Source organism: Calypte anna, chromosome 12 (genome assembly GCF_003957555.1).
Source record: "Calypte anna isolate BGI_N300 chromosome 12, bCalAnn1_v1.p, whole genome shotgun sequence".
Lineage (NCBI taxonomy): Eukaryota > Metazoa > Chordata > Aves > Apodiformes > Trochilidae > Calypte > Calypte anna.
Genome location: NC_044258.1, coordinates 18,306 through 41,800, shown reverse-complemented (window position 1 = coordinate 41,800; position 23,495 = coordinate 18,306). Strand labels below are relative to the sequence as shown.

General features: G+C 42.6%; 1 protein-coding gene and 1 long non-coding RNA gene across 2 annotated transcripts in view; one reads left to right on the top strand and one right to left on the bottom strand.

The window, feature by feature from the left end:
* Window positions 1–23,295, top strand: part of LOC115598989 — a 39,891-nt gene extending 16,596 nt beyond the window's left edge. The window contains exon 3 of the long non-coding RNA XR_003988059.1: window positions 23,263–23,295. This is a non-coding gene — a long non-coding RNA (uncharacterized LOC115598989). The remainder of the gene's footprint in view (window positions 1–23,262) is intronic.
* On the bottom strand, window positions 5,793–8,703 carry LOC115598988 (platelet glycoprotein IX-like). Its single transcript, XM_030458279.1, has 2 exons — window positions 8,670–8,703; window positions 5,793–6,839 (listed from the first exon to the last, which is right to left on the bottom strand). The coding sequence occupies exon 2, from the start codon at window positions 6,830–6,832 to the stop codon at window positions 6,206–6,208; it is 627 nt and encodes a 208-aa protein (XP_030314139.1). The 5' UTR covers window positions 6,833–6,839; window positions 8,670–8,703; the 3' UTR covers window positions 5,793–6,205.
* Window positions 23,296–23,495: the final 200 nt, after the last annotated feature.

The window sequence follows — 23,495 nt, the reverse complement described above, 5'->3', positions numbered from 1 at the left end:
TTCCCTCAGGTTGTAACTGCTGCTATTTTAGCTCTAGCCTGTGCAATAATTCAGTTTTTGTTCAGTGTAATTGAAAATTAAGCTTTCTGGTTTTGCAGTTACCTTGTAAACTCAGGGGGTTCAAACATACACTTCCCTCCAAGTGCTCTGCTTTCATGGTGTGGAGATTGCCACCTTCTGCCTCTGCTGATTGGAAGGGTCTGCAGAGGGACATTTTATACAGCTGTATGTCAGCTTCACAATCCTCTGTGGTCATAGAAGGTGATATATGAATCCTAGCCAAAAAAAGAAAAAAAAAAAAAGTATCAGAGGCAAAAGCCTTCTGACCCTTAAAGAGGAGACAGAAAAAATGATCCAAAGGAGGACAAGAGAACCTGGAACCTGCAGTCCATCTGGGCTGACACTTCCTTCCCTGTAGATCAAGGCCATTTAAGAAAGGGTTTTTCGAGGGTTTTTTATGATGAGTTTCTTGTTTGTTGGTTTGCTTTGTTTGGGTTTTGCTTTGTTTTGTTTCCCCTAGATGCTCTGGATTTCCTTTTCCCTACTTAATACTATTCAGAGGGAAGAGGTCTTGATCCACTTTTCCTAGAGAATGTAAACCAATGACATTCAACTTTATTGTTGGTGGTGGCTGAAAAGAAAGTCATAAGTAAAGCCAAGTGAAATCTGAACAAACTTTTGTCAGGTACCTCATTTGTATTTCCTAAAATGAACTTGCCAGGTCATTCAGGAGCTCTGTGCCTGCTAAAGTGACATCAGTGCAGCTGCCCATGGGCAATCATTTGGATAAACTGAGAATAAGCCCTGGGGAAGGCATTCTGAGAGTCAGGGAGCAGCTTGCCCCTGGGAAGGAGTTGAGTATAAATAGCAGCCATGTGGCCATTATGCAACTAAAGCAATTTGTTGTCACACGCCCATTATTGAGTGTAATCTCAATTTAATTGAAGTCAGTGTAATAGCAAAATATTTATAGGGGTTCTAGCAACAGACTAAGCACTTCTGAAAGTTGGTTTGTGTATTTCTCTGAGGAGAAAAAGCATTAAGATAAACAGCATTCCAAAGCTAAACTCAGCATTACTGAGCATTAGGATAAACTTAGCCCTGTGAAAGGAATCATTAGATAGGAACTGTTGGTTTGTCAGTGCTGTCATTTCACCTGGTGGCAGGTGGAAGTAAAACCATGTAATTCAGGTGTAAATTTTAGCATACAAGTGTGTGGACCTTAGGAACCCCTGAGGGAGTTCCTACTTGTCACTAGTGCTGTTAAGCTATGAATATTCTTGGTCTTCTGCTGTTTGAAACCTTTCCTTGTCTGAGTCATTCTGGCAGCTACTAATGCAGTTCCACATCTGGGCAGTGCATGCAGTAGCTGTGCAGCTGAGGTGGAAAACATCTGTCATTATGTGACATATATGTTAGGAAATAGCTGGGGTATAACTTACTAGAAAAAAAATATTTTGCTTTGCATTACTCACTTTCCTGCATACTTTGAAGTGGGACTAAGGCCTAGACACTAAATCTGAATCCTTTATGTCTAGCTGCATGGCAAAATGGTGAATAAATACAAGCTCCTTCACTTTGTACTGTATTTTATCACCAAGAGCATAGCTATACTTACTCTTTAGTATAAATTAATTGTGAATTAATTTTATGTAGGCTGCCAGATAAGCTTTAAGATAGGCAAGGTTTGCAGTCAGAATCCTCTCAGGGTAGATCTGAATGTGTGACCATGGAGAGTCATTGCTGCAAATTGAGAACTACTTCTGACAATTACTTACATTTAAGAGAAGAGCCTTAGAACACTAAACTGTGATGTATCAATCTCATGCAGCTCCCCAGAGCTCCTGGGGAGGAGAGGACTCATACTCAAAGAGTGGGAGTTACTTGAGGATGAAAAACTCTTTTCAGGTTGGTTCCTCCTTGGTTTGTGTGGGAAAGCAAGGTGCTGAGTACACTTAGAGCTCACTCATTTAACCTTCATCTGCTGAGCATGGGATCTGAAGTGTGAGAAATGGATATTCTCAACATACCAACATCCTTAGAACATGGGGGAGTCAAGCCAATGCAAGTGAATCCACAGCACATGGAGTTATATTTTAGTGTAAATACGTAATTTCACTCTAAATGAGCATCACTTCTAAAATAACTTACAGCACAGACCTGCACTTGCTCTTCCCTTTTGCCAGCAGACATGCCAAGGCTGAAAGCCATGAGCTGGCTCCCTTCTCACACCCATGGGGTTGCATGCACTGTCGTGCTACTGAGCACAAAATAACCAGCCCATCCCATCACTCTCACCTCTAGCAGTGCTGCTGGCACTTGCCTACCAGGAGAGAGCTGTGTATTTGTCATTAAAGAGAAAAAAAAAAGGTAAAAAAGAGAGGCATCTCATGTGTCCATGGAAATGGAGCTGTTTAGCTCCACCCTTCATGCCCAGGGTGCTCTGTCCGTCGGGCACTCCCTCTCCAGGTTTCTTTCGCTGCCCCTTCCTCTGGCTTCTGAGGAACACAGAGAAATTGTGCTATAGGCTTTCTCCCTCTTCTCTCAAGAGGTTTTTTTGGTTTTTTTTTTTTCCTTGCAGACTTGTAAATTGACAAAAATGCTTTAATTCTTAACTACCAGTGTACCTTCAGTGAAGAAAACAGCATTTGTATCTCACTTCAGAAGACAGATCCATGGCTGTGTTTAGAGAATGCAAAGCTGCATCTCTGCAGCTGCATAACAATATTGCAGTTTGACTCCACTACTGCACAGAGAAGCTTTCCACATTAATTTAATTGCAGTTTGCACTGAGTTGCAATTTACACAAATCTACTCTGTGTATTACAGTGGACTGTTTAAATATATTTTTTAATCTTGCTTAATAACTCTGAGTATGATTACTTGTCTTGCTTAGTAATTTTTTTATTTAAAAAATTAACTCAAGATTTTTTACTTGCATTCAATCCCAGCAGTTACACCTGTGCTACCAAAGAATGTGAAACCAGCTCTATTCACCAGTTTGCCCTCTTGCAGACATGATAGATAACACTTTCTTTTCAAACTCCTCTGGGAATGCTGTCTACATGTTTCACTTAGATAGCTGACATATTTTCCTGTCTTTCCACATTGTCAGGAACTGCAGTATTAATGATGCAGTTTGATGGAGTCTGTGGCTTTCTGAAGACATGGTGGCCTTGCCAGATAATATTATAAGGCTGAATGTTATCTCCAGCCTTTAATTAGCAGTTCCAGCTTTCCCTTTTTCAGAGTTATTTTCAGCTAAGAGCAAACCTCTTGAACTACTTCAGAAGTGTTAAATGCAATGTTTTAACTGGAATGTGAAGTAGTGTGATGGAAGAGATTCCTTTTCTTTCCTCTTAAGAGGTCAGAAAATGTGTTCTCTCATATACTTCTTTCTGTATTCTCTGCATCTTATTTAGTGTGTTGGTTGGTATAAGAAGTGTTTGCTGATTGCTGCTTCTTTCACATTTGTAAAATTAAAGCCGTGCAGTAAATTACTATTGCATGCAGCAATTACTGTTTCATCTACAGGAGCAAACTTTCAAGATGACTTTGTTCCTGTGCCCATTTCTAAATTCATCCACTTCACTTGTGTATTAAATGTTGTTTTGGTATGGGTCACAGTCTAGAACTATTCAAATCCATTGGGTTGCTTGGGCTGGATTTTATGGCAGGCTTGAAAATGCATCTCTAGCTTTATAGGCACAAGAGGGAGTGATAAGCTTGTAGTGTTAATCATTTATTTTATTTGGGGGAAACAAGAAACACCATTTAGGAAACTCTCCATGAGAGACTGCAGAGTGCATTTCTTCTGTAACATTCCACATTAATACAGAATGATGGTTGCCTTTTAAAAAATTGAAATGCTCAGTGCTTAGAAAATATTTTAAAATAATCTGAGTGCTTACATCACTATGTTCCTCTTGCTTTTTTCCCCCCATTCTCTTCTGCAGAGGTTTTTTATGTAGAATAACATTTAATAAAGCCAGAGAAATGCTAAATGTTTGTGCCCAGCATCAAAATGCACACATAAATCTGAAGACACAGCTTTACTCTGGTCTGCCCTGGGGTGTAACACAGCCTTACCAAGCCCTGCTGCTCCTAGGGTATGTGGTTCACTTCCTGCAGCTGGGATGGAACACTGCAAAAAGCAAATTGTGTGCTGCCTTGGAGGCGAGGAGTGCCATGTGCAGCTGCAGAGGGTGGGAAGGAATATTCCTGCTGCTGGCAGTGCAGAGTCAGCTCCTCAGGGTGCTGCCCATGCTCACCAAGGATGTCTCAGTGACACTTCCATTGTGGTCTCTCTTCTCATGGCCTATCCCACCATAAATATTGCAGGTGTCCAAAGCAGTAAGTATTGCTGTCATCTTTTAGCTGGCTCATACAATTCTGTTAAAATTGTTCTCATTTCAGGTAGTGTCTACTAATTTGAAAAACTTCCCACAGCTGGTTAAACTATAGGCTTCACCATGCCACCTGATAGATAGGACAGCTATTTCTGTGTTTAGCTGTGTTCACTGGTAGATTTGAAGCCCTGTTCTTAGTTGTAATTTCTACTCTCAGACCTTTGTTAACAAATGTTATCTCCGTGTAGACTTATACACACCATGATCTTGTCATTCCTTAAGTTATTAAATGGAAACAATTACACACCTTTTAAGATACATTTTCCAATCTTTTATTTGCATGACAGTTGTTTTTCTGATTGTTCTGCAGCTGATTCTTCTTGATTTGTAGCATCACTGGTGCTAAATTGCTGTAGCTTATCTAAACATGGAGGTAACTAAACCTTTCTATCTCTAAGTGATACTCCCTATTTTAAGAAGCTCACATTAGCCTTCGCTGCAGTGTCCTGTATGGGAGATCATTGTCACCACTTTATTTGCTTTGTCTGCACTGAATCCTCAACCCATCTTTTGTGTCTAAATGGACAATCTTGCTTCCCATTGCTTGGCACTCCAAGTATCCCACCACTTCCCTCCTCTCCTTCCTGTTGTGTATCATTTGCAGACTTCAACCCTGCAATGGGCTGGTATCTCCCAGATCATTAATTATTTTACAGGGAAAACATCTGACTCTGTTCCTTTCCTTTTCCAACCAAAAGGCTTTGTAACTAATTGTAACTAAGTCATGTCACCCCTACCCATGGTGCCTGTCCTGCCCTCTGGTAGCCTCTAATACCTAGCTCAGGGTTGGGGCTAGGAGGAACACTTACAAAATATATCTTAAATTGATTTGTATTAATTTCAGACCTTCAGAGATCTCCCATCTCAGCAGCCTGGTTTGGCCAGACAGGAGGGGGTCACAGCGTGAGTTGCTGCTCTTGGAGCCTTGTGAAGAAGCAGTTTAGGGAGAAAACAACATCCCAGAGTCAGCATTGCAGTTTTTCTGTGAGGATGGGGGCACAAGAGCAGAAGGGAAGGGAGCACATCCTCTTCAAGGCTGTTGTATATCAAATACCAATTATAAAACTAGAAGCCAAGCTCTGGAAGTTTCTTAGGTTTTTAATCAGAAATGTGTAAAATTGTGAAAGAGATCAAACTTAAACTTGTGTGAGTATGAATGTTCCAGAAGCACCCATTATTTCTGTTTCATATAGAATGCTCTTTTATTGTTCATTCTTTAAGAAATTCAAAAATATCCAAAATTATTTTTACACATTTTATTCTTATTACCAGACCATCTTTAAATGTATTCAGTGAGGGACACATTCACTGGCTCCAGGTAATCATAGAGGGTTTGCTGGCAGGAAGAACCTGAGGAGGAGGTGATTGAAGCTGCTTGGACACAAGAATGGCTCTCCCAGGCTTCTGGGGACAGCGAGGCAGTAACAGGTTGCAGCCTCACACAACTTCCCAGTGAGAAAAGAATTGCAAAAACAGTACGAGTGTTCATCTCCATATATTAAAAGGTGTAGGATTTGGGGGTGTAAATCTTTTTGCTGTCAGAGCTGAGAACTCGGGGGGAAAACGCTAAGTCAAATGATTTTTTTAAAGAATTTAGAAACTGCTTTTCATATGAGGAGGCAGCAGCAGGATGCAGCTTGCCTGTAGATCCATCCCCAAGAAATGAAAGCAGACTTGGGGCTGTGAGGCTCCAGGCTCTGAGCCCCGGGAGCTGCTGGCAGGATGCTCCCCACTCCGACTGGCACTGCCAGACACGGCTTTGCTGGGGCAGAGGAGGGGGAGCTGTCTCTTGAAGCTCATTGCACCTTGTGGCTTTGGGAGGGCTGCTTCCACAGCAGCCAGGCCCTGGAGTTGTATTGCCTTAGGTTTATTTGGCAGACCAGCTTTTTGGAGCCTTTCAGAGCCCATGCTACTAACAGAAGTGTGATGATTGCTCCAGCAATTAACGCGAGGTCTCTCCAGAAGAACTCCAGGCACTTGACTGGGAGCAGCCTCTTACAAACCCCCAGCTCGTTGCCACTCAGCTGCCTCAGGGCTTTCATCCTGACAGGGGCTGGGCTTGCACACCTGATGTTGGCCAGCCAGGATGCAGAGCTGTCTTCTAACCAGAGTTTTAAGTACAGAATATGACAGTCACAGTGCCAAGGGTTGTCAAACATTTTCACTTCCTCCAGGCTGTGCAAGCTGTCCAGGGCACCCGGGGGGACCGAGGTCAGGCTGTTGTTCTGCAGAGAAAGCCTCTTGGTGTTAGCAGGCAAGGCAGGCAGCTCCACCAGCTCCCTGGAGCTGCAGTCCACCTGCAGACCCTCCTCTTCACCCAGGAGCTTGCAGTTGCAGGAGAGAGGACAGCCCTCAGTTTGGGTCATGTGGAACAGAAACAACAGGGCAGATCCAGCCAGAGTGATGAAGTCTCTCTTGTTCATGCTTCAGCTACCCAGAGAACAAAGATAATAATCTGATAGTCATGTTCCTAAATGGAACTAGAACACAGCTATGTTTTCCTCAGGATTACACATGAGGTTTGGGTTTTTGGAAGAAAATCTTCAGCTTTCTGTATTTCCCACAGAGCCATCTTTCCTGACATTAAAGCAGCATTTATGCAGCTGGACGAGAGCACAGTGCTTCTCTTTTGCTTCTAGGTCATTGCTTTTCCTTTGTAATTTTACAATATATCTTATTGGTCAAAGTTCTGGAACAGAATATCACCAGGAGATGATGGTAAAAACTAGGTTAGTTTTAGGCAAAGATTTTGATCCCATTTCTGTGCCTTCACAGGTCTAATGTTGAAATCACATATTGAAGTCAGTTTTCAAAAATAAGTTTAAGAGATTGAATAATTGCAAATGTCTAAAAATCTTATTTCTCAGAGTATGAAGATACTAACCAGAAGGTATGTGTTTTTATGTGGCAAAAAATTATTTTTTGCTGCCTTGTAGCTTCATGTATCTCTACGAGCATACAGTTCAGGAAATTCTCATGCCTGGTACTGTTAAGGATTAGATAAGGATGCTTTGGGCTAGCTGGTACTTATCCCTTTTGCTGGTAGCATTCCCACCTCTGTAGAGTGGCTCCCTTGAGGCTTCCATCTCAGTCCCTTCTGTTTAGCAGTTTAAAACCTCTGGAGGTTTTTCCTTTCCTGTATTTCTTGTTACTTCTCTGGCTTTAAAACTACACAGCTAGCTTTGGGACCAGCTTGGAATTTGAAATGCAAACTCCCCCATGCACAGGATGGGGAATTTCCAGTCTTGAAAACATCTCTCTTTATGATTATAATACATCTCCTAGTTCAAATGTTTTAGTTTCTTTTCAATTAATTTGCAGTAAGGACTGAAACAAAAATACCTGACTGTGTTATTACTCTGGAGACTACTTGGAGGATGGCAGACACTCTAAAATGTTGGGGTTTTATACACTATACAATTAAAGAAAAAAGAAAGTGAAAACAGTTTTATGACTTTGCTTTTAGGCAGGCACTAGAAGCACGTTGAGAATTAGTTTACAATTAGACCAAAAGAGCCTGAGAAAAAGCAGTCAGGTAGAACAGACCTATTGACAACATGAAATACAGAGTAAGAGAAGGTTTTATATACTAAGGCAATAAGGAGCTTGAGTTATACTAATGTAGAATGGAATTTAGAAAAAAAATATGCTCCAAAAATGTTTTCAAGTGCAGAGATATTTTAGAACTAACAGAAAGGTTTTTCTCTTAAAAACTTTAAATAGGCAGGGACAGTTTTTTTTTCTCTAGGAAGTTTAACTAAATCAAGACTAAAATAGGAAAAATGGTAGGAAAAATGGATTGATTTATTGTAAACTAATCTGCTTCATTTTACTTACAAGGATTATGTAATTAGCTTTTCAAAATAAAGGTAGACAGCTCCTGATCTAAATACTACATTCCTATGTTTTAAATAGGATTAACACTATGTAAAATTATAAATTTGACTGCAGAGAAGCTGAAATATTAATCTTAGCAGTCTCCTATGTCTGTGTGAGCAAGAAGTAAATCTGAATATTTTTGGTCTGAATCTAGATATTAATCTGCTATTTTTCAACCAATCTATTGTAATATTTTTCTAAATAAACATCTTAAAAGGACAGACTATATAATCTGATTTTAAAAAAAGTTAATATAAAAAAAAGAACAAGTAGAAAATATTATCTCTTTTGTTTTTATATATAAACAGCAAGAAATTCTGAATCAAAAAGAGGTAAGAACTGTGGCAAAAGTTCAGTAAGGAAGAGTTGACTGACACTTACCTGTATCTGTTCCCTCTTGATTCCTCCCCCTCTGCTTGGTAGATGTTGGAGTACAAGTAGCAACTGGAGCTGCCTGTCTGGAATCAGTCCTAAGGAAATGTGTTAAGGAAGATGAGCTGTGGCCTGTGCAGAATGGGGAACAGTTCCCCTTGGAGGATGCTGTATGTGGTTGATGTGTCACAGTATAAATGCTTGGGGCTTTTTTGTGTTTGCTGCAGACTAGAGGAAATGCTTTGGGATTATTTTTTGTTATTGTTGCCAATATATTTCCCCCATTAAAGCTAACAATGTCTGGGAAACCTAAAAATGGCTCCATCTGAAATCTGGTGGGTTTTTATCCTGAGCTGTAATAATCTGCAGGTACAGAAGTCAGCTTGAGTCTCAGCTGCTGACACCTGCAAGCTCAGTAAGGTACAAGGGAGCTGAAGTTAATCCATGAAATAGTTGTTCTGGTTCAGTCAAAGCCAGGTGTGCCTGGTACCTGCCTTTCCACTGAGGAGGCAACATCTAGAAACACACCACAGCATCAGAGTAACTTTTGTTAGTCAACTGACACCAACTTGTGTTAGATGAGAACTTTAAGGGCCAGAGAAATATTAACACAGGTTGAGGTGGTGGTGAAAAGTCACCCTGAGGACAGAATCATGGAATCCCAGACTGGTTTGGGCTGGAAGGGTCCTTAAGGATAATCCAGTCCCTACCCCCCCTGCATGGGCAGAGACACCTCTGGATGGATCAGGTTGCTCCAACCCCATCCAACCTGGGCTGAGACACTGCCAGGGATGGGGCAGCCACAGCTCCCCTGGGAAACCTGGTCCAGGGACTCAGCACCCTCAGAGTGAAGAATTCCTTCCTAAAGTCCAACCTGAATCTCCCCTCTTCCAGTTTAAAGCCATCACCCCATGTTCTGTTGCTACAGTAGTCACCAATGTTCAAATTAGATGAAGCGAAGAAATGGAAGGAAGCTTTCTGTGGTAGTCAGGGGACTGGAGAACCCATTTTATGTGAAGAGAAAGCAGGAGCCCATGGGCCAGACCCCCTTGGGTGGGCAGGAGGTCTGACAGCCTTGAGTGGGAGGAAGGTGCAGGTTTATGGACCCATGGATCAATTCTTCCTTTGGTTCTTGTGATATCCCATGCAATCTACTTTCTTAGCAATGTCCTAGTTTGGTGTGGAGCTGGGACATGAGCTGCAGAGCAGTCAGGGAGGGTGCCCTTCAGCATGGCTGCCCACAGCCAGCACAGCATGGGGAGGGCCCAAACCTTCTGGCATCTGCTGACTGCTTCACACTCAGCTGCTGAAAGGTACCAACTGCTGAGTGATAGCAGTGTGACACCTCAGAACAGACCAGACTCCATGTGAATTTGGCTGGAAAACCAGTCATTCAGGATGGTACCGGTTTACAATATGTAGGTATCAGTTAATCTAAACAAATAAACCATGTTTGTGTAAAGGAAAAACAAAGGATTTTATTTTCACTTTCTGTATGTGAAATAGAGTTGTAATATGTATTCCTATGCTTTAGCTGCTGAACAGTCTAGAATTAAGATAGCAGTTGCCATTTGGAAATGCAGGGTGTTGTGGAGCTGATGTTTAAATCAGGCCAGTTCTTGCTTAGTGTGCTTCTGAGGACAGGCTTTGAGCTGGGTGCTGTGTTTGGAAATGAAACCCAGATGAGTTTCAGCTGGTGCATGTGTGCACTAGAGCCCTGCTTCTGAGCTCTTGTTTCTCTATAACATGATGTTCTTGGGCAGAGGGAAATTTCTGGCATTTAAAATTATCCTGGTAGCAATTACTTATATTTAAAGTACTTTTCTTCATTAAGTGTAATCAGCTACCAGTAGCCTGAAGTTTGTCAGAAACTTCATTAAGAAAATTACTTTGTATTGCTGCTCGTTGGTATTTTAAAAGGTACTTTAGACAGTGCCAGAGGGAGAAGACAAAAATGCTTCAAGCATTGTTTCAATTTTGATCTTTTCTATAAGATGAGGAAAGCAATTCCTCCCTTGTTGAAATGAATAGTTCCTCTGCTTGGCCGCTGGTCAGCAGCTGGACCCAGGGGTGGACTGTCAGGAATGGGGAGATCCTTCTGTCCTAGGGATTGGTGGGGTATTTTGGGAAATGCTCCACTGGAGCAGAGGTTTCATACATGCCTGTCTCCCCTGGGCTCAGGGCTGTTCCTGTGCCACACAATCCATGCCATATCTCTTCAGGAATGTTGCCACATGAATGAAAATTACCCTCTTCACCCAGTGAGATCAAATGCTGCATCTTTTGCATTGAAATGGATGCAAAATACTTGGAATCCTCTGGAATCCATACCCAAATCCTGTGCTGTGGGTAATCCTCAGCAAGGTGAGCTGTTCCTCTGGCTGCTGTGTCACAGCCTTGGAGCAGTGGTGGGGCACACAGAGTCCCCAGGTCTCTTACACTGATGGCGACAGTGGGACAGTTCCTTCAGCTGGCATGGAGGTGGATGTGTAGCTGGCAGAGGTTGAAATAGAAGGCATTTCCATTTCTGATTTTAGAGCTGTAGCTTTTTGTAGGCCATACGAGGAATCTTCATTTAAGAGGATTTATTAAGAGCCAATTTGAGAAAAAAAAAAAACAAAACAAACAAAAAAAGTTGTAATCTGCTGTAATCTTGTTATGGTCTGAAATGACATTTTCCACAGAGTGAATCCTTTTGAACTTGTGGTGAATGAATCTCCTCTCAGCAGGGGTATTTCTGCAGGTTCCTCTTGCCCAAACCCAGCCTCTCTTGCTCCCTTCTCCCCCAGACACACACTTCTCTGCATCTGGTTTCTTCTCAGGCCTTTTCCTGACAGTTCCATGGGTTCTGCATCTGATTGCTTATGTGGGGAGAAAAAAGGAGTCCAAGGGAGATTACTGGTTTCCTTCCAGTTAAGAGTAAAAGCTGCAAGTTACAGATAAATGTGCAGGTCAAAGGCATGACCTGCTAAGAGGAAATTCAGGCAGAATATGCCATTATTTTTATAGAGGGCTTTAATGAGTTATAGTCATTTATTGCTGTCAGTGACCTGTTCTTGACCTAGAAAGACAAAAGTCTTTCTCAAACACTGTTTCCATTTCCAGTGCTGAAAAAATTTGCCTCCTGGTGTTGTCAGTAGACTGCTAAAGTTCTCATTAACATTCAATCACCTTGATTAAATCTGTTCTGTATTTCCAAATAGGCTGGTGAGAGCAGACTAACCTAAAGTATTTCTTTAGAACTGGATGTGAGCCTCTGGCAATTAATGAATTACAGAAATAGGTGATTAAGCAAAAAGAAGGATTTGAAAAGATTGATCATGAAATTCACTCGTGCATGAAGGAATATTGCCTGCAGAAAGGAATTAAAGAAAATCTGTGCTTTCTCTCACATCAGGAATTATTCTACCCCCCGCCTGCCAAAGCCTTTTTAGAATTTATGTTTAGGAAGACTCTGAATTCCATCCTATCCATATTCTGCTGATGGTGTTTCCCACTGCACGTTTATTGTGGGTTTACCTGTTTTAATTTTGCTTCTGTCCAATCAACTGTCCCATTTCCTCCTCAGAGGATTATGACACAGGCAAATGAACTCTTGTCATTTGGGAAATTCTCCTAAATTCTGCTCTGCCCATTTTATCAAATATTTTTTTCCCCTCCCACCCACTCCCATAAATCACCTTCCTCCTCCTGTTCTCCCTCTGCAAAACCCTGCAGAGTTGCTGTGCACACATCAGCTACTGCTTATCCTTCCACTAGGTGTCATTCAAGTTGTTTTTTTTCATTCAAATGTTGATCATACACTGGCTAAATCAAGCCTACGATGCCATTTTAACAATTCAAAATAATTGTCTGAAAGACTGAAATATTATATTCTTTTAGACTATTACCTTTTCCTCCAGGGAAACGAGGCTGTTACCCCCAAGATAACAACATAGCAGATGTACAGAATGTGGATATTGAGTGATCTGTCTGAATCAGATGGCTGAGCACAGAATGTCAGGGGTTGGGAGGGGCCTCTGGAGCTGATCCAGTCCAACCCCCGGGCACATCAGGATCTCCCAGGCAGGGCACACAGAACACATCCAGGGGGATTTGGAAAATCTCCAGAGAAGGAGACTCCACAACCTCTCTGGGCAGCCTGGGCCAGGGCTCCCCCACAGTCAAGAAGTTTCTCCTTGTGTTTGTGCTCTGTGGAACAGGGTCCTGAGCCTGTTAATGAAAAGAAATATTCATGGACAATTTAGATTTAAATTGTCCTCAGGAAAATGAATATTATGTATGGAACATAAATGATAGAGTGCACATGGGGAAGCTTCTAGAGGGGGGATGTCTGGAAGTGTCATTCAGAGGGCCATTGCCACGGGCTCCTTGGTGGGCAGTGCTGGGCTCAGTGCAATCAGTCAGCTGTGCCCCTCTCTGCCTTGCTTGCTTCTCTCTGAATTAAATAGTTTGCTCTGATGAAAAGTAATTCCTTTTCTGGCTCTTCATGCACAGTCACTGTTGTTCAAAATACAGAACCGTGTTGCAGTCCAGCAGCTACAACACAACTCTGTTTATATGAACATTTCCTTTAGGACCAGGATTGAGGTGTCAGAGCAAACCTCTCAATCTTCTCCATTTTCCATCTGTGTCTTTTAGATGACATTGAACTGCAGTATTCACTCTGGAAATCCATCTGGTTTGTTCCAGGGGAAGTTCAATACTTGGGAACAGCCTCAAAACAATCCAGAACAGCACCTCCTATCCTAGAATGGAGATGGCTGGATGTGGTGTGTCCAGTTCCAAATTGTGTCCCTGCCTTGATCCAGTTTTTTTGGCCATTCTGGTTGTTGATACAGACATTGCCAAAGGGCTTTCCATAACTGGACCTTGTTCCAACACCCTGGGAACCATGCAGGACATCCTGCTCCAGATTTTTAAGCATCTTTCCCAGGTTACTGCATCATAGCTGTAGTAGGACTGTAAAATGCATGAAGTTAAGCAGCACAAGGAGTGTTGTGGTGTTGGCTTTGTTTAAGGTCCTCTTCAGCTAAGTCCTGATAGTTTCTGCCGCAAGAGTTGGGATTTTGGAAGGCAGAGCATTGAACTTTATGGTACACATAACAGTTGTTCTTGGAAAGATCAATTAGAAATTAATTACTGGCTGATGTAAAAGACTGTATTGGAAAAACCTGAGTGATGAGATTGCTGTGGTAATTTGTTGTAGAATTTAACCCACTGTTCATAGTTGGTAAGATGGTTAACTTCTATATTGCCCTTTATAAAGCCATGACTTCAGTGGTTTTGGAAATAAAACTGTCAACTCTGGATACGTTTTCCATGATGAATTAATTTTTCCAGATGCAAGCAGCTACAGTCACATTACTCCTTCCATACCAATGCTGGATTTATACCCCCTTTGCCTTGCTAAACTTGCAGGTGTGCCCAGTTATGTTCCTTGTGCCCCAGTGCACTGCAGAGGCTTTTGCCCAGACTTCACACAGGGAGAGCCTCCAAGAGTCACTGCAGAGAGATCCAGGCCCTCCTGCTGCACTTGTACTGCAGAGCAGGTGTGTGGTCAGGAATGCTCAGCCCTGCAACCCTTGTAACCCACTTAGATGTCAGCACTGCTGAGTTCTCATGTGGTTGGGAGGAGAGTCAGGGATGATGCTTTCCAGCCATGTCCCCACACAGTATTTGGTTAAATGTCTCAGACAATATTATTGCCAATCACAATTTTCCAGTTCTTGCATTGCACCCCACAAACCATGATATTTCAATTTTAAAGCAGTATAACATGTTGAATGTTTTTAAACCTTGGTGCTTGGTGTTTTGAGCCATTAAAGTTCACATTTTCCAACTTGTGCTCATAGTCATCATGTGCCTCCAAGTGCTGGGTTCTGAAGGAATCTTTTATACAGTGTGACCTGTGATAAAGTCACAAAAGCTGAAAATGCTGCTGCACTAATGCTATTATTTCCTATCACTGCATCCTAATATATGAACAGTTTCAAGAGTCAGTTTCATCAAGCTGGCAGATGAATTAATGATATGGTCATGGATACCAGGGAATAAATAAGCAGTGTTCCTCTGAGGAGGAATGTAAATTCATTAAAAGATGTTGCAGGTCTCTTCCCACATAATCTAATTCTTTCTCTGCCCTCATTTGCTCTCCCTAGCTCCAGTTCCTGTACTTCAGTGAAACTTCCTACAACAGGCAGGTAGTTGGGGGTTATTATAATTTATTTCCACATCACTTTTAATGAATCCTGGTCATTTGAAGTTGTCCTGCAGTGACACTCAGGGTGTCATTCTCCCCTTGCTGACGGGCACAGAAGAGCTGCAATATCTCAGCCTCAAGCAGGAAAAATCAGGACCTGGAATGAGAGGGAAGCTCCCTGGGCTCCTCAGTCAGCAGCTGACCCTGAGTGGGCATCTGAAACTGAGGTGGCATTTGCCTCTTGCCTTGGCTGGCTGCTTTCTGTGGGGCCAGCTGCAGCATCTTTATTTACACGAAAGAGTGTTCTGCAGGCTTGATGACTACAGAGCATCAATCTGCTTCCCTTTTGGGGTTTGATTTTGTTATAAATGGATCCTCATGTGAAGTATTCTCAAATATCAGCTCTTCTCAGATAAAATAATGAAGAAAGGCAAATCCATGGGATTCCTTGTCTCAGCCTTGTCACTGGCTCCCTTCTGAAGTATTTAATGCTTTTTGCTGTTTAAAGGCAGGCTTGCATTAGGATCTAGGTGTGTTAGTGAGATAAAAGGGCTTAGCCTGAGGTTTTGCTTCTGTGCTTTGCTTTTTGCCTTTTTGCCATCATCTGCCTTCTTTTGGATGTTTCAGTTTGTTTCCTAGTAAACTCAATTATTTTTCCTATTCTTCTTATCCATACTCTTGCATTTCTAATAAATCTCTCTGAATAAAGACAATTTATAGCAGCAAGGACCCTTTCCAGAATGCGTGGCAAGTTAAATATCTCTGTAGTACCTCCACTTTAATCACTATTCCTGGATTGCTGCAGCTGGACAGAGCTTTATAACCAATCTTAGCTTTTGCACAATTTGCATGTCTGGCATTTGAGAACAATGTATCAAAATTGTATTAATTCTTTCTTAATCTTTCTCAGAAATAGGATGGAAAAGAGTGTTTCATTTCTATGAATAAATCTATGCCTGAAGGGTTTAACTGGGTGGATAGGGCAGAGACAGACTTGCAGGTGCTGCTTGAGATTATTTATACATCTCTTAAGAAAGAAAAGGTGGGGAGGAGGTTATCCCTCCCCCTCTGCAGCCAGGAGTATGATTGAAAAACAAAACCAACCAAACAACAGAGAAAACACTGAAAAGAGCTACAGAAGCTACTGAGCTGACCCCTCGAGGTTTGCTCACAGGAATCAATGCCCAGAAGAACTCTGACCTGAGCACTTCTTTGGGCTTAATGTCATGTGCAACCTCTCGCTGAGAGAGGGTTTTCTGGAAAGGAAAAATAACTGCTAGGGCTTGGCCCTGGGGCTTGAGTGGCCAGGACTTTGCTGCATCACCTCCAGATATACAGCCAGTAAGCAGGCACATTATTTTTAGAGAATGGGTGAAAAGTGTACATTTCCTGTGGGCTGAGAAAAATGTGAATTCATTAATTTCCAGAGCTCCAAAACTACATTTTTTTTTTCCTGATGTGTCAAGCAGGACCATCAAACCCTTGTGTTTGAAAAGATTTGTTCAAGAAGCTTCTTACTTTGACTGTTATTAATAGTGGAACAAAAGACCATACAGAACAGTCAGCAGGCTCACTCAGGGCAGAGTTCCTTCCTGGGGGGTATAGATTGAGGAAAGAAGCACAGATGCTAATTCTCCAGTCAGTAAAAGCTGAGGTTTTCTCAGCCCTCAGGATGCTGGAGGCATCTCATAAACAGTGCAGATGTCAACTTATTTTTAGACTTTTCTTGTTTCTAAGGAAATCTGCAAAGTGAAATTCAGTACCTGTCTTATTTGTTCAGAGTCAGCACATAAAGTAGTGTCTTGAAGAGGGTGAGGGTATCTCTGACTCAACAAATGTTCTCCAGATTCATCTCTGAGGGACTTCAAAGGTCTTACTGGGATGTTGGCATGATGTGAACTCCCATGGGTGCAGACTTGCTAACATCATTTTTCATGTACATGAAAAAGCTCTGGGGGCAGAATGCTTGAAATACAATGAGAAGTCTGGGCCCTACTGCATCCAATATAAAAATAACAGCAATGTCATTGCACAACTGCTTAGGAAAATCAGATGCATGTGGAAGTGCTGGCCTGCTCCAGGCTGACTGGGGGAGAGGCTGACAGGTGATCTTTGGCTGGGCCCACGTTCTGCACAGCTGGGAAGGACAGTCAGCCCCAGAGGTCATCCCAAGGAACCACTCCAAGCCCTCTGGGAGCCTGAGGAGCACTGCAGATACATTGGTAGGAAATGTCATTTCTTTTTCTTTAGGAATCCCAAGTGCATGCTACAGGCAGGTGCTGTTTGCACTTGAACCTGCTCAGAAGTAGCTCCTGATGGCAAATCCCAGATGTGGGCAGATGCTGCATTAAGTGTCTGCTTCTTTTAAGCCAAAAGTGTTTAGGAAAGCTTAACAAGAAAAAGGCATCTTACACCAAAATCCTAGGCACATGGAGGAATAGTTACACCTCATGAACCCCAGCAAGTTCTCTTTACTCAGCTGGGGAGGCAAGGAAAGCTGAGCAGCTGATATCTCTGAAGTGTTTCTCTCTGAAAACCTTTTGGCTACTTTAGGTCTTCCTTGCAGCACTTGGCTGCTACTAGAGATAGATGTGCCCTACTCCCACTTAGTTTTTCTCTTTCATCCTGCCATCTGTTCCACAGCTCCATTATTTCCAAGGCAAGATGCAAGTAGCTCCTGCAGGTGTTGTCCTGTTGGGAGGGAAGAAGCACAGGGTGTAAGGATTCAAAACCTGCTTCATTCTTTACAAAGTGCCTTTCTCTGGAGCCCTCATCCTGGGAGTGTGTGTGGATAAAAGTTGTTCAGCAAACTCAGCCATGGTTGAATGAGTTAAAGGCCATTGCAGGGGGGATATCCTAAAGGATATCTAACTCTTATGCAGCAAAGATGCTGTACATGAACCTCAGTACATCACAGGCAAAAAAATCCATCTGCTGGTATCTTTATGTTAGATAAGCAAAAGAAACATAGCAGTGAGCTTCCTCTAATCTCATTTCAGCAGTGTCAGCCATAATGGTGTTTGAGAGCTTTGTGAATAGAAGCTCAGGACTGATTCCTATGAAATCTTCCTATTTTTGCCCAATGTAAGGACTGAGTGCACCTTGCAAAGGCAGGACCCAAAGGAGCTGTGTGGGTGACAAACCACTGGATCTGCTGGAATCTGTACTCTCAGTAGATGTATAGTGAGGAACTTTGGAGATGTGGGACTTGGTCTGCAGGTGAGCTGGTAATGACAATATTGAAGGTAACTATTTAAGGAAAAAAAAAAGCAGAAAAAAAAAGCTTCTGTGGAGCATAGATAATATGTAAAGGAAAAATACTCCATTTGCTGGCAGGTAGAATATGAGCATATAGCTGCTACTGTTATATAAAAATTCTCAGAGGTCTTTTTGTTTAGTTCTCCATTGTGTTTTTCATTCGAAACCAGACTGTTTGAGTGAAGGAATACAAGCTCTTCCCCTGCACTCTTTTTATGTTTCCCTTTAGCTTCCTTATCAGTGACCAAAGATTTTTACTATCTTAACTGTTTCTTGAAACCTTACATACTCTTGTCTGTGGGAGTTCATTTACTTTTGAATTCTTCTTACTGGTTATGGTTTTGAAGAACTCTTCTCAAACAACACCTTCTAAAACATCATTGCTACTTTTCTCAGAACAATTTTCAGCAAAATAGTAAAGGAAAGGGGAGTGTCTGCTCCCTGCTTTTGGAGTTCTAGGATATCATTTGTGAAATGCTTCAGGATAGGAATGCCTGTATTGACATGGCTGGACTGACACCTCTCTCCTCAAAAAAGAATTCAGACCACTTTTTTTTCAAAAGGAAATACTTTCCTGTCACCTTGTTTCACATCTAAATTGAGAAATTGCTAACAGCCCTCATTTTCAGGACCTGCTGGCTGTGGTGCTTCTGTGTGGTTAAGCCATTGAAGCAAGCCATATAAACCACAGATATGAAAAAATGGAAACCAAAATGCTCTGAGTGACAGATAAAAGTATTAAAATACTTGAAGTATCTGAAATGAGAATCACCTGAAAAATTAAAAAATTTAAAAATACCCAAAGGCTGGGTGAATAGTTTCTGTTGTTCTGGGGACAGGAAGAGGAGGTTGGGTGTACATTGCTTATTTCAGATCTGTTGGAGTTGCTTGTGATTTAGCTAACAGATCGCTTGTTCAGAGAGCTGGGTTGAACTCTTTTAACCCCAGGGTGTGGAAAGTTAAGTGGTTGCCCCGTGGGTCAGGGCTTTCATTTAGGATATGGGAGAACAGGGTTTAGTTCCTTGCTCTGCATAACGTGCAGTTATTTAAGCAAAGTGGAGCAGCTCCAACTGGAAAGATTAAGAGTGAGCCCAGCAGGTCAGTAGTGCAGTGGGCAGAGAATCTGTGATGATGTGGGAGACCAAGGTTTAGTCCCTGCTCAATTATGTTCAGTCTTTCACCTCCTGGGCAAGAACCATATCCCTGGGCAGTTGGTTATACTGCAAAGCTTTTGGCTCAATTCATATCAAGTAAATTAAAAAACAATTTAATGAAGTGCACTTTTCCTGGCCAGAATATTTGTCTGGAAAATTCCTGGTCTGTTCTGCTTGCGAAGTTTGTCCTTCAGCTGTGTGAAGGGACTGAAATTCCATCTCCTCTTCCCTCTGCCACCCTGAGGACTTCACTTACTGAACCCCTCCTTGGCAGGAGGAGTTGTTAATGTAGGTGTCACAGGAATTCTTTTTACCTGAACAGGATCCATTGTTGCCATAGTTTGGGGTAGTCTCTATTTCTCCCCTCCTCTCCCTTCCCCTTCCCTCCCCTCCCCTCCCTTCCTCTTTTTGATTTGTTGGAACTTGCTGGACAGAAATCGAATTTTCTTCTGCAGATTATTCATGGCAGATTTTTTTTTCTTTGAACTGCAAACCAATGCAATCATTTTCACACCAGCTGAGACAACTCTTCAGGTGTTGTAACTTTCTGCTGCCCCTGCAGGGAGATGTCCCCAGAGCCCCTGCCCTGCGGACACACAGCTGCTCACAGCCTCACTGCTGTTTTGAGCTGGTTGGGACCAAGCCCTGTGCACCAAGGATGCCAGGTACATCAGGTGGGAATTGAGAGGCTTGGAATTAGAGAGGAGAAGGTTTAGAGTGGATGTTAGGAGGAAGCTCTTTACCATAAGGGCAGTGGGAAAATGACAAAGGTTTCCCAGAAGGTGGTTGAGGCCTCATCCCTGGAGATATTCAAGGCTTGAGGAGGCTCTGAGCACCCTGATCTAGGTGAGGGTGTCCCTGCTGACTGCTGGGGGTTGGACTGGATGAGCTTTGGAGGTCCCTTCCAACCCAAATTATTCTATGAGTCTATGGTAGTCCTGGAGTTTTTTCCCATTTTCTCCTGATGTATTAAGAGAAATCACCAAGCTGTCCAGAACTTCAGCCAGAAGAAGCCATGGAGGATTACCATGGCCTAAAGAACTCCCTGCAGGAACCCCACAAGGCATTTTTCACTACTGCTGTGCACACCTATCAAATGAGGAGGACTTGTGAGTGTAATCAGGGCAGACCAAACCAGGAGTCTTGATCTATGCATTGTAAAAATGTGCTCAGGATGAGGAGTGTAAGGAACTTCGTCCAATAAACCTTTTTAGGATTTGAACAGCATCAGTTCACTTGGTACCTCTCACCAGTGTTCTTAAACCTCCAAGACTGTAGCAAGACGTGTAGCAAGACAAATCTTTCTTCAGGGATCGTTGCCTCAAGGCCTTCTCGGTGTCGTGATATAGACTCGTGAGCTGTGCTCTAAGTCTATTGCCCACAAAGTGGAACTAGCAAGATTGGTCTGCCGCTCAATGAGCTACCAGCACACTCTCGTGACTAGCTTGGAAGTGAGCTAGTTGGTGGGTGTGAGCCTCACCTTTTATTGGCCCCCTGGTCTTGCACATGCTCAATAGGGAGCCTGCCCTAATTGGGCACAGGTGGATTTGATACCGGCTCACACCCACTTCTTGGTAATCAGAGGTGTCTGATTGCTTTGTTCCACTACATTTCCCCCCTCTTTTTTTTTTTTTTTTTTTTTTTTTTTGTGAATAAACTCAATACAACAAAAGTGCCAATCCCTCTCATCTCTTTTTTGGTTTTTTTTTTTTGGTTGGTTTTTTTTGGTTGGTTTTTTTGTTTGTTTGTTTTTGTTGTTTTTTTTTGGGGGGGGTGGGGGAGGGGACACAATCAACAAGTAAGAAAAGTCATGTAGTGTAAGGAAGGTCATGAAATGTCCAGGCAAATTTGTCAAAATACCTCAATTGGAACTACTGGATGCTGCATCGTTGTTTCTTGGAGGTCTGTTTGTGGCAGGGCATGTCCACTTACTGGGTACTGAAGCCGAAAAAGGCCAAACAAAACTGTTTAGAGACAGAGTTTTGAGTCTTTAAACAGCAAAGGTATTTATTTTCGGATCTGGGGAACTCCCAGCTTGCGCCGGACAAAGAGTTCCAAGGGTTAAAGGAAAAGGGGTTAGGGTATTTATACAGTAAAAGGGGGAGGTTACAACATTACTACATTCTCAGTTCAGTTCTTGCTGACTTCATTATATTGTTACAAGGTGATATCAGACCCCAGCTATAATTTTCTTATCCGTTGATGGTGACATCTTTATGTTCTCCTTGTGCGGATGTTCACATCCTTTGTTGTGCAGCTGGCGCCTGAATAAGAACAAGACTTGTTCTTATGAACAAGACTTGTTTTAAGAAAAGAGTTACAGAAGAAAAGACTTATACTCAATTATTTCCAAGCTAGAAGTTAATCCTGTTAGGACCTTGTATTGGTTACATTGTTCTAGTAGGAAAATGACATGTCTCAGCTGCTTTGTATGGGAAAGTGAAATGTCTCAGCTGTTTTGTATGGGAAAAAGCAGCTTCTTTTTTGTTAGCTTCTTTCTCAGTTAAACCCTGAATTCTCAGTAATTATGAATACAAATTCATTAGCATATTACAAGTCTTAATTCTACATAAAGTAAATTCACACAAATAGCTTGGCCTGATCCACTCTCTTCTTCAGCACAACCCTTCCCTGCACGACCATTCCCTGCACTATCCTTTGTAGAGAAACAAGACATCCAGGTGCCTCGAGTTGCCAAAGAGTGGGTGTGAGTCCACCTGTGCCTGATTAGGACAGGCCCCCTATTGGGCATGAGCAAGACCAGGGGGCCAATAAAGGTGGGACCCACACCCACAGAGGCAGCTCACTCTGGTGTGAGGCAGTGGAGAAGTCAGCAGCTTGTTGAGCCTCAGGAGCAAGAAAGGCTTCCTTCCTGCAACATTTGGTGGAGAATGTGGGCGACATACAGATGTCTAAAGAAGCAGCAGTGTGAGGAGCTGGCAACAGAAACACTCTCCTTAAAAGGTATGACGAGCAAGCTCTTTGGATTGGAAACCCCTGAGCAGAGGGAAGCCAGGAGGATGGAATCCCATGAGGAAGGGTTAAAACCCATGTATGGAATCCCATGAGGAAGGGTTAAATCCCGTAATCCCATGAGGAACCAGCAAGCTCTTTGGAAACCCCTGAGCAGAGGGAAGCCAAGATAAGGATTCTCTCTTTGGAAACCCCTGAGCAGAGGGAAGCCAAGAGAAGACCAAATGCAGGAGGGAGAACAACTCAAGTCGGAAAGGCAGAGACTTTGTGAAAAGTGCCTGGGCTGACATTGAACGGTTTGCCTAGGCTGCAGCAGTGTATGTTTGTAAGCTAGGGTTAAATCCTGTAAGCTATAAGTGTATGTTTGTGTCAATCAAAAAAAAAACCAAGTCTGAAAAAAAATGTGTAAAAATCCTGTAATCAGTGCTATAAATGTTGTGTTAGTCTTAGAAGCTAGGGTTAAATCCCATAAGCTACAAGTGTATGTTTGTATGTTTAAATCCCGTGTAAATGTTTGAATGTTTGTAAGCTAGGGCAAACCTGGAAAGCTTTGCTGTATAACAAAGGGTTAAATCCTGTAAAAAAAAAAAAAAGGGGGGGGGGGGAATGTAGAAAAACAAGACATCCAGGTGCCTCGAGTTGCCAGAGTGGGTGTGAGTCCACCTGTGCCTGATTAGGACAGGCCCCTATTGGGCATGAGCAAGACCAGGGGGCCAATAAAGGTGGGACCCACAGTCACAGAGGCAGCTCACTCTGGTGTGAGGCAATGGAGAAGCCAGCAGCTTGTCGAGCCTCAGGAGCAAGAAAGGCTTCCTTCCCTGCACTGCCCTCCTTCCCTGCACTGCCCTCCTTCCCTGCACTGCCCTCCTTCCCTGCACTGCCCTCCTTCCCTGCACTGCCCTCCTTCCCTGCACTATTTGTAGCCAGATTATTCCTTGCTCTGTGTGCAGGGTTCCATGTGAGGGTTTGGGCCAGCACAAGTTTTCATTTGTCACTTTTTTCCTTTTTTATCTAGGCCCATTTATGTTGAATTTTGGAGCCACATTGTGAAACATCAGGGGAGAGATCGAGGGGTCAAATATTGGAGGTATGTGGTGCAAAACCAAAATCTGTAGCCAGATTATTCCTTGCCCTGTGGGTAGGTTTTCACGTGAGGGTTAGGGCCAGCCGAATTTTCCAGTGGTCACACTGTGGTTTTTTTTTTTTTTTTTTTCTAAGCCCTTTTATCTGGAATTTTGGAGCTGTATT